We start from the raw sequence: 16,029 nt of genomic DNA, 5'->3' as shown, positions 1-16,029 counted from the left end.
TGATGATCTTTCAAATTCCTTTGAAATGGGAAAGTGGACTCCATGAATACCACATCTCGGCTGACAAAGAATGATCTACTGTCAAGATCATATAATTTGTACCCTTTATGATGCATACTATATCCAACCAACACACTCCTCACTACTCTAGGACCAAACTTGTCCCTCTGAGCAAGATTGGTGGCAAAGCACAAGCATCCAATGACTCTTAAGTGCATTAAGGAAGGAACCTTATTATACAATAACTCAAAATGAGTCTTCCCATTCAAAACAGTGGAGGGTACCCTATTTAGAACATATACAGATGATTCAATACATAGACCCCAGAACTTATTAGGTAGATTACCTTGGAATTTTATTGCTTTAGCTGTCTCAAGAATGTGTCTATGTCTCATTTCCACCACACCATTCTGTTGGGGTGTGTATGGACATGAACTTTCATGCAAAATACCACAAGATTTAAACAATTATGTGCATTCATGACTAAAAAAACTCTCCTCCATTGTCAGACCTCAGTTTTTGAACTTTCACACCAAACTGTGTTTCTACTTCAATGAAAAAAAATTCAATAGCATAATAACATCAGACTTAAGTCTCATCAAGAAAACCCAAGTCCATCTGGAGAAATCATCAACAATTGTTAAAAAAATCTCTTTCCATCAAAAGTTTCCCATTTATAAGGCCCCCATACATCTACATGTAACAATTGAAAAATAACAGTTGATCTACTCACACTATGTGGGAATGGTAGTCTTGTCTGCCTAGCTAGTGGACATACTTCACATTTATTCAAAGTAAAAGACTTGTTATGAAACATAGGTATTCTTTTAAGAACATTCATAGGAACATGACACATCATCTGGTGCCAAGTGATAACATCTACATCAAGTGATGTTGCCAAACATATATCAGATCTTGCCTGCTTGGTCTTTAGTTGTGACTGCATAGTGTATAGTCCTTCGCTTTCTCTACCAATCCCCTTCACCATTCTAGATGAGAGGTCCTGAAAAACACAGTAGTTTGGGGAAAAAATAGCACAACAATTCAAGTCCTTAGTCAATTTAGATACTGACATATGATTAAACTTGAAAGCTGGCACACACAAGACATTGATGAGAGTATCACCTCCTCCTAGAGAGCAGTTCCCTACATGTGAGACTCTAGGTGAATCTAATGTAGGTAGTTGCACTTGTCCTGCATTCTCTATCAATCCCTCAGCTAGTAAGTGTGTATGGTCGTTGATCATGTGATTAGAAGCACATGTATCCACTATCCAATTAACAGATTCATCCTGTTGTGAAAGATAATTACCTGCCATGTGAGCACTTTTATTAGCACAATTACTTCCACCACCAGCAGTAGTGTTTGAGGCAAACATAGGTGAGTCCATAGTAGCTTGATGCTGTTGTATGATATGAGGATAGGGATCAGGTCTGTATTGTTGAGGATAGCATTGAGAGAAACCTCCTTGTTATGGAAAAGGCATCATAGGCATCATCATCTAATGTTGGTGATTGTTATTGTTGCCTGTATAGTAGTCTTGTGTACCTGCAGTGTTAGCAACAAATGAATGATTGCTACCTGTCATAAACCCAATTGCCACATTAGTCCTTCTCTTTTCTTTGTAGTCAGTTGGATATCCAATCAACTTGTAGTAGTCTCTCTTCACATGACCAGTGAGATGGCAAAAATCGCATTTCTTCAGTTTGTTACAATCAGCCTTGATATTCCCTTTCATGTGGCAAAAATCACAAAAGGAATTCCCATTCAAACCTCTCATTTGTTTGTGATTATCATCACCAGACCTAGAAGTATACATAGCAGTAGGATTGGAAGACATCATCCTACTATTCCCTGCAACAATCCTCTAATTTTCATCTTGGTTCACCATGGCATAAACTTGATTCATAGAAGGAACCTGAGGCATTAGTAAAATTTGGCTCCTAGCTTGACTATAGTTGTCACTTAATCCCATCAGAAACTGTAGAACTCTCTGATATTGCAGATGCTCAATGAATTCCCTAGACTTAGGACAATCACATGAGGGAGGGGGCATAATTGAATCATACTCATCCCATAAATCCTTAAGCTTAGAGTAATATGCAGAAAATGAAGAAGTTCCTTGAACAGAAGTGAAGATTTCCTTATGCAATTGAAAAGTCCTAAAACTATTGATTTTATCAAACCTTTCCTCCAGATCTTCCCAAATCAAATTGATGTTTGAACAAAACAAAACTCCACTGAGTAAATCCTTACTTACATTGCACATGAGCCATGAAACCACAATTGCGTTGCATCTGTCCCACAATTTTGCCAAATCGCCTATGTATTGACTCATCTTCACTAAGCCATCAATGAAACCCAATTTATTCCTTCCTAACAAAGCAAGCTTCACAGCTCTGCTTCATAAAGTGTAATTATCAGATCATGTCAACAAAATCCCAATCGACAGTGAACCAGGAGCATCTGATGGATATAAGTACAAAGGATGATGATAGTCGATTGTTGTTGTAATTACAGAAGCATTAGCATTTTCCTCCATGGATGCAAATCCAAAATACACAGAAATTTAGAAGAAATACAGAGAATACAAACACCAGAATCCTTGAATGAGATTAGAACAGAGAATACAAACGGCAGAATCCTTGAATGAGAGTAGAACAGAGAATACAAACGGCAGAATCCTTGAATGAGAGTAGAAATCCTTCAAATTCTCACAAAGCTCTGATACCATGTCAAGTTATTGAAGAACTATGAATTGATGCTTTCATGATGAAGAGAGAAATTGAAGAAAGAAAGAATGATTTTCATTGATAATGAATCTAGGTACACATTGTTGTATATATACATCCACATGTGACAGTTGTAACTAACTTATGACAAATCTAACTAATTATCTAACAACTTGATTCTAACTAACTTATCAACTAACTAACATTGAATGTTAGTGTATGTCAACACATTTTCTGAGCTCCTTCACAGGTATGTCACGCTCCAAACTCGACCCTAACGCAATAGACATTCAATGCTGAGAAACCACACCAAAAATGCCTTATATAGAAATTGAAGAATGAAGAAATGACAATCGAAAGATCCAATTTGTGCGAAGAAAACGAGTAGACAGGGTATTTTAAAAGAGAAAAATATGAGACATCATTTATTTTGGGAAATTGGTACGTCTTGATTACATACATAATTCATTTTAATACATAGTAGATTTATCATAATATTGCTATGTATTGTTATAAATGATAATAATTCAAATGTATCGCTAAATTCAGTAATTATTTATTGAAAGTACTCCCTTTTAAAAAATATGCAACAACTGGACCAAATCGGGTAAATTTAGCACAATTGGGCTAAATATGGTAAGTTAGATTGTTGGGCTGACACAACGCATAATTTGTGGTCTATGCGGCCCACTTACCGTTAAAATAGAAGATGTGCTTGTAAATATTTGGGTACTATTTTTTATTTTTTATTTAGATCTTTCAGGTTGCATTTTACTGATCTTCTATTTTTAAAAAAAATTATATGAATAAAATAATATTTGTAATGGACTGTAAGGAAATGTCATTAAATACTCTACATATTCTTCTGTATATATTATGCCAAATAATTAATAGAGAAATGAGTTAACTATTTACAATTTGTATATATTATGCCAAATAATTAATAGAGGAAATGAGTTAACTTAACTATTTACAATTTGCATGGAAGAAAATAATCTTGCAAAAAGCGAATCTACAGTGGTTGTTGTGGTGATTGGGTTCATGTGAACCAGTAGATTTTGCCCATATATATATATCTTGTCAATATATTAAGAAATTTACGCAGTATTCATAAATATTTAATTGTGCACCTAATTATTATTGAATATTGACTTTAAGGTCATTAAAAGAATCTATAAGTTTCAAATTTTGAATTCTCCCATAAATTTTTATATATTCATTATAAACTAAAAATAAACTTGTAATACACTACAAAACAATTGAGCTGTTTAGAATGTTTAAAAAATAGAAAGGAAACATACTATAAATACATATGCAACACAAATCAAGCTTCTCTATAATAGTTGTTTACATTGAGGCACCGACTAAATTTGAATTGCGCTCTGCAGGGCTTATTTGAGGGTGGCGCTCCCAATAGGGTGTGAAACAAAAAAAAAAAAAAAAAAACTTGTTCACGGAAATATAGATACAACATTTGGCTAAATGAGGTTACCAAAAAGAAATAGGGGCAAACATTACACTCTTATTGTAAGGTATTATTCATTGAATTTGCAAATCCTTACGGTTGTAAATAATTGAGAAATCCTAGCCTTTTATAATCTAAATAACTGAGGAGAACCATAAACAAAATATGAACAAATGGTCCCATTATCCCGGTTGGGGGCAGAGCCACGTAAGACTAAGGGGTTTAACTGATTTTCCTTCGGTGAGAATTACATTGTTTATATATAGTTAAAATTTATCTTTTAATGCATATAGAGTAGACTTTGAACCCCTTTTGCCTTCTTTGTGTGCTTACTTCTTCAGATTTTAAATTCCTTTGATGAAAAAATTCTAGCTCAGCCACTAACCGAGCTACTATAAGCAGCGCATTTGAGGAATGCCAATAAACAATTCAGTCTCCACTTCCCAATTCTTTGTACTTTGGCTACAATTTCCCCTTTCTTTCGCTTGAGCTGGTGGTGTTGGTGGTGGTGCTGGTACGGGTGCGGGTGCTGACTCTAATAGCATTGGCCTAAACCCGCACTGGATTGAGAAATGATTTTTCGAATGTGAAAAAAAAAACGAGAAAACATAAATGCAACTATTAGCGTAACAAATTGTTTCTGATTATAAAAAGAAAAGTTTGAATATCCTATAAGATAATGGACATATGTTGAGTATAATGACACATCCATGTATATTGGTATGTAAAAAAAATAAAAATAGGTTGAAGCACTATTGAAAAGATGTAAAAGAAAATTAAGTGGGATGATTTAAAACTATTCCATTCATTTCAATTTTATTAACAATGAACCTATTTGATTGAGCACAGAGTTAGAAAAAAAAAATTGAAATTTATGATATTAAATATGTCACATCATTTTTGACGATATATAAAATTTTTGAAACTTGTGTAATTAACCGTGTTCTAACATTTTTGTGGCTGTAATAATTTCTCACTAACGCTAAAAAGAGAAGTTTAATTTTTTAACTTTTTTTAGAAAGGTGATGAATATTTTAAAACTGATTTAAAAAAGAAATAAATTCAATTGATTAATTAAAATAACAATTATCAGAGAGTTCACCTTTTCACGTAAACTTGCATTTTGTTGGAGCAATAGTCTCTCCTGAACGAAGGGGGGAAAGTACATTTAGTTCATATAATTAATTATACCAATTAGTAAAATCCCTAAAATGCATTAAATAAATTAATTGTTGATGATCATACCTTTGCGTTTAGATGTTCTATTTCGTCTTTGAACAATTGAGTCTAGAAATTAAAATGAGAAAAGAATTAAGGATTAATAATTTAATTAGTGTCAAATATTGGATAATAATGAATTTAATTTGTACCTTTCTAGCCCTTATAATTTTGAGGGTCCTCTCCAGTTGGCTGTCGATGTCTTCTAGTTCATCCATTGAACATGACCCTAATCCTTGCCCCATTAGCTTCCTAATCAATTAATTCCCCAATTCAAAAATTTAAGTAAACTTCCTCCATTCTAAAATAAGTGTTACGAGGGAGTAGTAAATTGAGAATTGTGGCAAATAAGTTAAGAAAATGGAGAACCGTTTGGAAACTTCAAGGATCTCTATCTTCTTTGCCATGTTAGCTGTTTCATGCTTCAAGTTCTGCAAAAATGAAATTAATCAATGGCGATCATTATCTAAAACTCATTCATTTGCCATTTGGACATGCAATTCCATAGCTAGGATCCTTCAGACACAAGGTAAAAGTAAGATGTACAGTTTACCTTTGAATATTTGAATATTTTATTTTATCTACAAAAGATCGACTTGTCTAGTGGGGTGTGACCAGTACTCTCAGGAATTGGATCATATATATAAGTAGTAAATAGTCACTTTTAGCACCTACTATCAACTACAACAATAACATATCCACTGAAATCTCACAAAATAGGCCTAGGATGGTAAAGTGTACCTAGAGAGGTTATTTCCGAAAAATCTTCGAGTCAAGTGCATCAAATCCAAGTAAAAGAAAACAAAGAAAGAATTGATCATGAGGTTCAAAAATTTATTGGAGTTTCAAAATAAAAAGTTAAATTGATGGGGTTCAAACCATTATATACAAGTTCAAAACTAAGGAACATATCACGGGGTTCAATTGATATCCTTTATAAGTTCTTTCGTGTTTTCAGTATCATCAATTTTATACCAAACCTTTTTTGTCCCATTTAAGTGCAGTTATTTCCCTATTACTTTTCACATGTTGTCTAAAAACTCATAGCAAGCTCGAAATCTGACTATCCCACCTATTTTCTCACTCAAGAATGTCTGTCCTCTATTGATCACTACAGAAATGAAATAAGCTCCCCATGTTCATAAAATTGGAGCTTATATTCATGTCCCGTGTTCATATATTTTCTTCTAAGCAAAGAAAAAAAATATATGAACATGAATATAAGCTCCAGTAAGAATGTGTAATTGCTGTATCTTAGGGTTGTCAAAATGTACGAAAAATTCCTGTATAGAATGCTATTTGGTAACAAAAAGATATATTTATTATATCATAAAAATATTGATTGAAGCAGAATGGGACATATATAATATACATCATTCTTGCTAGCTCTAGTATATGAACTTCCTTGAAGAGATGTATACATATTTTTTGGATCATTTTAAAATATATTAGTCAAAGCTATCACATTATTTTAGGCTTTTCTTCACTAATTACAAATATTTCTGATATAGAAAATTTTAACAGCCAATGTTCAACTCAATGTCATGGATATTTGTTGTAAATTGTGATTTAGAGAATTTCTTTTGAGTAAAGTCTAGAGCAGCCCATCTTCATAGATGGTTTTATTGCATAAGGTTTGAGTATAGTCTAGAACTTCTTTTGTACTTAAGGTTAATCATATTCAGAAATCAAAGATCACTTCAATTCTCTAATTTTGCATTTTCTAAGTGAAAAAATTATACTACAAGTAGTTCTAGAGCTCTCCTTTTAATACCTATAAATATCTTGCTTTGTACTTGTCATTTTCATTAAGAAAAACAGAAGAACCCTCTTCCTCTTTTTCTCTTCTCCCACAAACCTCGTGACTCCTCAAATATTTCTCTTTCTCTAACAACTTTGAAGTAATATATATATATATATATATATTTTGTCAATCAACCACGAGTTTCTATTAATATATATTCAATAGTGGTTGTTGTGAATGAATTGAAAAGGTAGAAAAAGAAAGTAAAAGACGATAAAACGTCCATTTGGTTGAAAAGTGTTGACAATATCACTAACTAATTAAAAGTGTGCCCTCTCTAACATCTTAAGCTTAAACTTTTAGATGACATGGTCACAAACTTCAACATGGTATCAAAACAGATAGAGATTCTGAGATCGAATCTCAACGTCACCCAAATTAAAAAGAATTTCCACATGGATTTTTGAAAGATTTTCCCTTGCTCTGAGGAATGCTGGTTTATAAGAATCATCTCGTTAGCTTTTAGAGTCATCTCGAGATCTTGGGCTTATGCCATGTGCTCCAAACTTGAACTCAACTTCCTTTTCTCACCAACATCTACTTCTCACTCAAAAAATTGGTGAAAGTCCCTTTTTTTTTGGTTAGGTAACATTTTTGTATATTAATAACAAACCACACGAAGGGTGTAGTCCCTCATATTTACATTCAAATGAGCAAAAAAAATAAGCTCCTAGTCCTTAATCTTCTCACAAGGAATCGAGTAGACGATTCTAACTCCTCCATTAAGCTATGTCCTTTCTCTTTCCTGTACCTTCCAAAGTCCCACTCCTCCTTAGACTAGATTGGGCTGCATTGTCGCACCTCCATACCTTCACCTTGATAACATGTCTTAAGGTCGCCCCTTTGCTACTAGTGGAAGCAAGCTAGCCGTGAAGGCTGAGATATATTGGAACAATGATCCAAATAATCTTTAATATTTTAAATTCAAAAATGTTGCTGACTTGATTGTCAACATCATAGCATTAGGGACACTTTGTGTAATCCAGTGCCTTTTCTTCAAATGATCGAACTCTCATAAATGATGCAATACTAGGGGTGATGGTAGTGGAAGTAGCAAGTGTTGAATATTTTGTAATATATAGAGGTCTTAAATTGAACAGATACATTTGTTCATGAAAGAACGTGACTATTATGAAAAGTCTTTTATTCAGGAAAAAACATGACCTTTATGAAAAGTCATATGTTCATGAAAGAACATGACTCTTATGAAGAATTATCTCTTAAGTTCTATAAATATAAAGACTATCTAAGAAGTAGCCTATGAAAAATCTGCATGTATAAACAAAGGGCTTTGTTGTATCCTTGAAGAGAATTATTTGTATTACCCCAATGTGTACATGGACAATAACTCTTTAAAGAAAGTGATTACACGTCTCAAAGCCATCTTCTTCTTCAATTATATTTTCTACTGTTATTTTTCTAACAGCTAGTATGAAATTGATTGGGCACTTACCCACATGATTTGGCCCATCTCTCTTTCCTCCATGAGAAAACACTACTCAGTGAGATAATGTAGTCAAGTCAATAACAAACCAAAGCAAAAGTTTGATATATAAATGAAAGTTCACCTTCTTGTGCCATATACTAAATAGATTTGAAAATTTTGTCAACATAGCTCTTCCATGAGGAATTCCTACTAGTAGACTTTCTTGTACTCAAAGTGAATTGTCTAAATCCTCTTGTTTATCTTATATAATCATTTGATTCTGCCCCAGAAGCTACCTCCTACTTCTTCTCTTTTAGGATAGGATCCTCCTTAATCCTTTTTTACATCACATTCTCGACTGCCTCCTATCCGTAACATCTAAACTTTATAAGGTTATGTGTGTTATTTGGTAGTCTCAAGAATGGAATCTATAATGATGAAGTAGTTGGAATGTTGTTTACAAGTCTATGAAGAAAAAATCAAAAAGAGACAAGAAAGGCCACTTTCTTGAAACCAAGGCATAAAGAATGAAGAAGGTGAAAAGAGTTCTAGAGGGTATGGACAAGAAAGAAAACGTGACAGTTGTGGAAGAGGAAGAAACAATCGAAACAAAAGCTAACAATGAAAAGAAAAGTCAATACTCAATTATCATTTAAAGGTTGTGGACTTGTGGTCATGGAAAAGAAAGATAATTGTAGGTCATGATATTTGGATAATAGATCAAGCAACCATATGTGTGAATAAAAAGAAAGCATTGTCAAAAAGGAAGTAAGAGTGGAGTTCAAATATGTGATGAATCATAATCAAGTTGCGGATATCATTATTAAGCTTTTCAAGTTTATTTGAAAATTGAGATTAACATTTGAAACAAAGAAGAAAATTTTAAATTACATTTACAGATTTACTACATCCCTAACGACTCTTCTTCTTCTTTCTCATTATCCACAAGGTTGGATTTCCCTTCGATTATTGCTATGACATTTCCAAGAAAAATGATTAATTTATGCTAATCATAACATTCAATTATAAATTTGTCAAACCTTTTTTCATTTGTTTCTTGATGGTAACCACATCTTTTTCCTCTTTTTTATTCATGATTACAACCTATAAATGATCATTGGTTTTCTCTTCATTGTTGGGTTTGTACTTGTTACTATTACTTCTTCCTCTTCCACCATTATCATATCCTCTTATCAACTAGTAGCATTCATCAACGCTTGGATGATATCATGTTTGAAAAATGACTAATGCAACAATCTTAAAACAAGTTTAAAAGATTTTACAAAATTCTCTCAGAAAAGTTGATAATAATGTGAAAAACAAATATCTTCAATCTCCAAAGGATGAACTTGAAGCATTTAAATCGAAGAAATTTGAATACAGTTCAAATTGTTATTTAAGAGCACGCGGAGGTTGTTGTGAACAAATTAAAAAGATATGGAAAGAAAGTGGAAGATGTCTGTATGGTGAAAAAATCTATAGAGGACGTGAATGAAAAAGCGGATGTGGAAGCCATGCTAGCGTGTTACAGATGTCATAAGTTTATTGATATCCTAAGTATATCATAGCAATATTGAAGAGAAATCCAACATGTTAGCGTCAAGAAAAAAGAATAAAAGTCAACACTATAGCTAAACCTTAAGATAGATGATAGTTTGCACGACTAGTAATTTACTAATTGTATTTTTCGCGTAAGTATGAAATAGGTTTTCTAATATGTTTCAGCAAAACAATAAGAACAGTAAGTAAAAACACAATATTTACGTGAAAAACATTCGGCTCAAAAAAGTGTAGAAAATCACGACTTGTTTCTCTACACGATTTAACTTCAACTTCACTAAATCACTGAGCTTCAACACAAAACAATTACAAACCTATTTAACCTAAGAAATTATGAACTATAATTCTCAAACTTCAACACCAACCTCCCAAGGTATGTGTTCCTAAGTCTTCGAATTAACTCAACTTGAAGACAACACATTGAACTAAACATACATCAATACTACGACTCAATGAAAACCTTCTAGTACATAGAATCTATAATAGGATTTGATTCATCAATGTGTTCCTTCAGCCTATTGGTAGCACTTGCAAAGTCAATTTTCTAATTGCCCTTTTAGCTCTATAAATGCACAAGTATTCTGGACGACTTCACCTCTATTTAAGAACAATTATTCATAGAGTTATTGTTCATTTCAAACTCCTCATTGACTTGAACTCTCTTGACTTAGATTTCTAAGACTCCTTCTTCCATTCAAACTCCTTGCTTCTTTAGACTCTTTCTTCAAATCAAATTCATTGATTCTTTTGTATTGTAGCGAACTCCAACTCTTCAATTCAATAGTAACTTGAAGAGTTCTACTTCAATTAAGACTCCTTCTTCAATTAAAACTACTTACCTCTTTAGACTCCTTCTTCTAATCAAACTCATTGATTCACTTGTGTTTATCACGAAATTAACATTATCTATTTCTTGATTTCTGCACTCATATCTTTATTTATTTTAGAAGCTTTCCCGAATTCAACTGCTTGTGACAGTGTACCTTTGAACCATGTTGATTGACATGTTTCATTTTTCTTTGTCTACATAAATTTTAATCGTAGAAAATTTCATCGATTCTCGACCTTGTGATCCTCAAATTTTGAGGGTGGATACAAAGAAACTATTGTATTTAAAGATTGTACCAAGAAATCATATATATGTGGGGATAAAAAAAAGTACTGCCACGAAGACAATGGAGATCAAATGTGTAAGACTCATAATCAAATTGCAAATATTTTATGAAGCCTCTCAATCAGTAAGAAGATTTTAAAAGATTGAAATCATGATTGAGTAAAGAGCAAATTCAAACTTACTTCTAGATTTTGTTTTGGGATAAAGTTGAATGATGAGTTTATCTTTCTATCTTTATACAAGTATAATCTTATCTGGAAAGACCTAAAGAACTAACTTATAAGTATTATCTATCATTTGCACCAACCAAAAAAAGCTTCTTATTCTTCCTTTTCTCATTTCCTACCATATATTTACTAATAATTTAATTGGTAAGTATTATCTATCATTTGCACAAATATTGTATTTATTTCAAACTATAATTTTTTTTTAAATAATTCTTTAAACCCAAACTCAATGTCAATTAAACTATATCACATAAATTTACACGAATTTTTTGGTTATTGTTTGATGCACATATAAGAGAAAATACTTACCTCCATGTAGTGCTCGAGTTCAGTGCTTTTGTCCACCGTCATTGTTTCTCTTGCACGTGCACGGTATCTCTCAATTATCTTCTGCATGCTGAATCATCCCAAAATTATTAGTATTGTAAAGCTTTCATCAAGCCTAAATTTTGAAGTGCTAGATTTGTGCTTTTGTAGCAGTAGATGAAGTCATGAATATATATATATACACTCTCAATAGATGCTACTGAAAATATTATTCTTGCGGGTTGCTAAATTGTATCTTAATCAATATAGCATGCATGTTTTATGATAAATTTTTAGTCCATTGTTATTCCAGAATATTGAAATTTTATTTCGATGGGATGTACAAATAAAAGTTTCACGTTAATAGCTAGAAAAAAACAAAATTGTATAGTGCAAGATGCAACCTTCTTGCGTGCCTTTTGGGATCTACCGGAAGACACTCATTCAGTAGTTAACTTTAAAATTGATTTTGCTATGAAGGTGTCACTGTTTATATAAATTAACTGTTCTCTAAACTGTCAAAGAGAAGTATGCTGGAAAATGATCAATGAATGCCAGCAATTGAAAGTGTCGTTGTATGATCAGTCACCTGTAATTGCATTAGTTATAGTCCCTATTCCCAAAGAGTATGGCGCACCCTCCACACAAGCACCGCCCGACGAAGGGGAGACGGGGAAAGCTACATGCCCAAAACTTTTGACCCTTCTTTCTAAATAGGGTGCCCGAGGCACCTCATCTTCTCATTTTGTCGTTGCTCATTCCCGTTAGGCTGAAGTGTTTGGCCTTTCTTTCTCCGCGCCTGCTCAGGCTTTGCTGACCTATCTCGTGGTAAAAAGAAGAAAATACAAAAGAATAGTAAACGGAGCACACCACAGAAAGATTCTAAATATGAGAAGTCCCCCTTGAATTCGAGAAGAAGGAAATGAAGAACAAGAACGAAACGAAATAAAGTGTTTCTAACTCTAGTTTCGGATGAGCTTCTCTCAATTATGTCTAGTAATAGAATAGGGTGGCTTGCTCTGACCAAGACTCCACTTTTTGCTCTGTCCGTAGAGCATATGAATTTCCTGGAATGTAGATAGACCAAAAGAGGGAATGAAGGGATAGGAATAGGAATTATAGTACCATTGGAAAAACAAGCACATGTGGGAACATCTCTACTGACGAACCATTTCAATAGTACAGGTGTTGCCGTGCCACGAGGCACGACCACGAAAGTAATGAAAAAGAAAAAGTTACGTAGTTAGACCATCTGTTCTATCCGTAAGTCATATACATCGTCAGCAAAAAGAATATTTACACTATCATGTCACATTTATTTATATGTCAAAGTAAGTAATTTATCTTATTTTCAAGATATATGAAGACTTCCTTCCATATAAATATCTTTTTGATGACTAAAAAACTCTTTGGTACACAAAATATAATAAGCGAGGATATTACATGGGAGTAATCCTACCATTTTAGTACATCCAAAATTACCTAACACTTAAAACCAAACATGAATAAAATTAATCTCAAAATTATTATTCTTATTTCACGTAACAAATAACCTCTTTCATTCGGTTGAAGTAATTAGTGGAAGTAAGTATTTCCAAAACAATGTCACTAGCCCTTCCTATAGGCTAGGTAATAAGATCTCTTGGAAAAGGTAACTTTTATTTGTCTTCATTGAGAGTAACTTGTAATTAGTTTCTCCATTAATTAGTAGGTTTCCAAACACAACCAAGTAGACTAATTTTAGTTGGATTTTAATTATTTCCCCAAAAATGAGGGTATTTACTAGAGGAATTAAATAGGACGGTGACTTGACATAAAAAGATGCATATAGAGCAGTAGTAATCAACGCTATCTAGTACCATATATACTGCTCAAAAGGATTTAAAGCAACCAAATATATGTACCTCCACACCCACTCCCCACTCCCAAGAAAAAAGACTTTCCTCGATATACAACAACGTACTCAGTGAAATATATTGGATACATGTTGTAACTATTTCTCTGAAATAAAAAGGTTGTTTCAAAAAGATTCTCGACTTTAATTTTCCTCAATGCAAAAGAAGTGTATGTTGTATCAGTGATATCATACTGTAATAAATTTAGAGGCCCCTTTTGGATATTGCATAAAATAACACATCTGCATCTAGCATCTCAACCTTCTAGGTCATACCAATATGAACTTCAAATTCAATTTGTTTAACTCTCAAAATCCACTTGAATGGCTACTTAACTTTAATTTTGTTGATGAGTGTTCATTAAGTACTCATTTAATTTGGTTTTTAACATGTCCCTTCATATGCGAGCTTAATTCTTTTATGGGTTTAAGCACGTACGTTGTTAAATTTTTATTTTTATTTTGCTAATGGGGTACTGATTCAAACACAAGATCTATGCCTAGTCTGATATCATATTTAAGTTCTTCAATAAAATAGTAACACAGTTAACAATTAAGTTCGATTTCCCACCCTCTAATCCCATTCCCCTCCACATGATTCTATAAAACTATATATTGTGTTGTAATTATTTTTCCGGAACTCATTGAGTGTTAGTTATAAAAGATCAATATATATTTTTAAGGTCGTACATTAATTGGATCAAACTTGAAATCCAAGTGTTTCTCTGAATTTCTCAGGAAATCAAAGATAGAGAACACCTTAATAAGAAATACTATTGATCATCAGTATCTTAATCTATTCAAGTTACTTGATTCAAGATCAAGACAAATGCAAGGTTTGAACCACAGTCACTGAATTGGACAAACCCGTTAACTCATACCTTAACTCTTCCCCATAATCATCACCTGTAAAATTAGATCTTGAACCTAACTCATGCCTCAGAAACTAACTCAAAAATACGATAATTGTCCAAACATTATAAGGAAATCACTCGTCTCACTAACCACATATTTGAGATTTTTTTCATTTGTCAACAAAATTTATTTTTTCCTTGATGAATAATGCAATAAATGAGATATGAACAAGTTACAAATGTGTGATGAGAAGCAATTAATTTTTTCATTTGTCAACAAAATTTATTTTTTCCTTGATGAATAATGCAATAAATGAGATATGAACAAGTTACAAATGTGTGATGAGAAGCAATTAATGAACAACAATCAAGACATATATACCGAGTAGTGGTAAAACATAAATTGATGCAGACGAGGTTATGACTAGACCAACTTAAGAAAAAACAGTATCATCGTACTTTCAAAGTACATAAAGCCCACACCTCTTTAATTGGAAATCAGAACAACAATGGCAAACCCAGAATTAAGAAAAATGTATACATTGAATACAGTGAAATTAATAAGATTAATTTATGGAAAAAAAAAGAAAAAAAAATAGTACTTACTTGGAGCTAGCAAATTCAAAAAGTCTTCCTTTATGTGAGAAAATAATGAAAGCAACTTCAGCATCACAAAGAACTGATAATTCATAAGCTTTCTTCGCAAGTCCATTCCGCCTTTTTGAGAACGTCACTTGCCTGCTCGTTGAATTTTCTATTCTTTTCATTTCTACTTTTCCTCTCACCATTTCTATTCCTGCAAAGATTAATTATTATAGCTCGAAGGATAAAATTACAACGAAGAAACAAATTGATGGACTATAAGTACCTCAAAACATATTTCAGAAACAGATGAATTAATTTCAGCAAAAAAAAGGACTTTGGAAAACCCTAGCTGTGAAAACAAGCTAGAGTGCAGTAGCAGGAAAAAAAATAGTACTATAATGGCTTCAAAATCTCAGAAAAAAAACACATTTAGCTAGAAAAATTAAAGGACGAAGACATTGAGAATTTGCGTACCGATTTTCCGGGAAAATGGAAAGAGGATGGCAAAAGAAAATAATTAAGGAATTAGATTCCTAGAAAATATATATAAATATAAACAGAAGAAGAAGCAAGAATATATATGAAGGATCTTTATTTATGGGATTGATGTATGCATCTCTTCATTTGCGGACCACAAAACCCAAAACATTAATTTTCCCATATATTTGTGTAATGGGGTTTGGATTAATTTATTTTTAGTGATTTTTGACTTTTAAGCTATTTTTTTTTTATTTTGAAAGTGTTTGGATAACATAAAAAATGTACCTTTTTAAAGCTGAAGAGGTACTAAAATTTCACTTTTACCCTGTATATTTCATTTTTCAAGAGTCAAACAATTTAAGTT

The 16,029-nt window shown here is 32.6% G+C and overlaps 1 protein-coding gene across 2 annotated transcripts; it reads right to left on the bottom strand.

Annotated features, from left to right (window-relative positions):
• Positions 1 to 4,236: 4,236 nt before the first annotated feature.
• Positions 4,237 to 15,805, bottom strand: LOC125828232 (MADS-box protein SOC1-like). Of its 2 annotated transcripts, none has more exons than XM_049507547.1 (8): positions 15,660 to 15,805; positions 15,207 to 15,396; positions 11,856 to 11,943; positions 5,785 to 5,846; positions 5,568 to 5,667; positions 5,443 to 5,484; positions 5,300 to 5,341; positions 4,237 to 4,757 (listed from the first exon to the last, which is right to left on the bottom strand). In XM_049507547.1, exons 2-8 carry the CDS (start codon positions 15,386 to 15,388, stop codon positions 4,590 to 4,592), a joined length of 684 nt encoding a protein of 227 aa, XP_049363504.1. In that variant the 5' UTR covers positions 15,389 to 15,396; positions 15,660 to 15,805; the 3' UTR covers positions 4,237 to 4,589. The 2 variants fall into 2 exon arrangements, with proteins under 2 accessions (XP_049363504.1, XP_049363505.1); XM_049507548.1 differs by having other exon boundaries at positions 4,237 to 4,746; positions 15,660 to 15,740.
• Positions 15,806 to 16,029: the final 224 nt, after the last annotated feature.

This window comes from Solanum verrucosum, unplaced genomic scaffold (assembly GCF_900185275.1).
Source record: "Solanum verrucosum unplaced genomic scaffold, falcon-dt-bn FXZP01000047.1, whole genome shotgun sequence".
Lineage (NCBI taxonomy): Eukaryota > Viridiplantae > Streptophyta > Magnoliopsida > Solanales > Solanaceae > Solanum > Solanum verrucosum.
Note: the sequence above shows the minus strand (reverse complement) of the source record. Positions and strands in the feature narration are given on the sequence as shown.

Excerpts from the sequence above, each read along its gene's own strand:
- LOC125828232 (XM_049507547.1), bottom strand. The coding sequence starts at position 15,388 with ATGGTGAGAGGAAAAGTAGAAATGAAAAGAATAGAAAATTCAACGAGC. Across the intron at positions 5,342-5,442 it reads TAGAACATCTAAACGCAAAG|GAGAGACTATTGCTCCAACA; the intron begins GTATGATCATCA and ends CCCTTCGTTCAG. Across the intron at positions 4,758-5,299 it reads ATGCAAGTTTACGTGAAAAG|TGCGGGTTTAGGCCAATGCT; the intron begins GTGAACTCTCTG and ends TTCTCAATCCAG.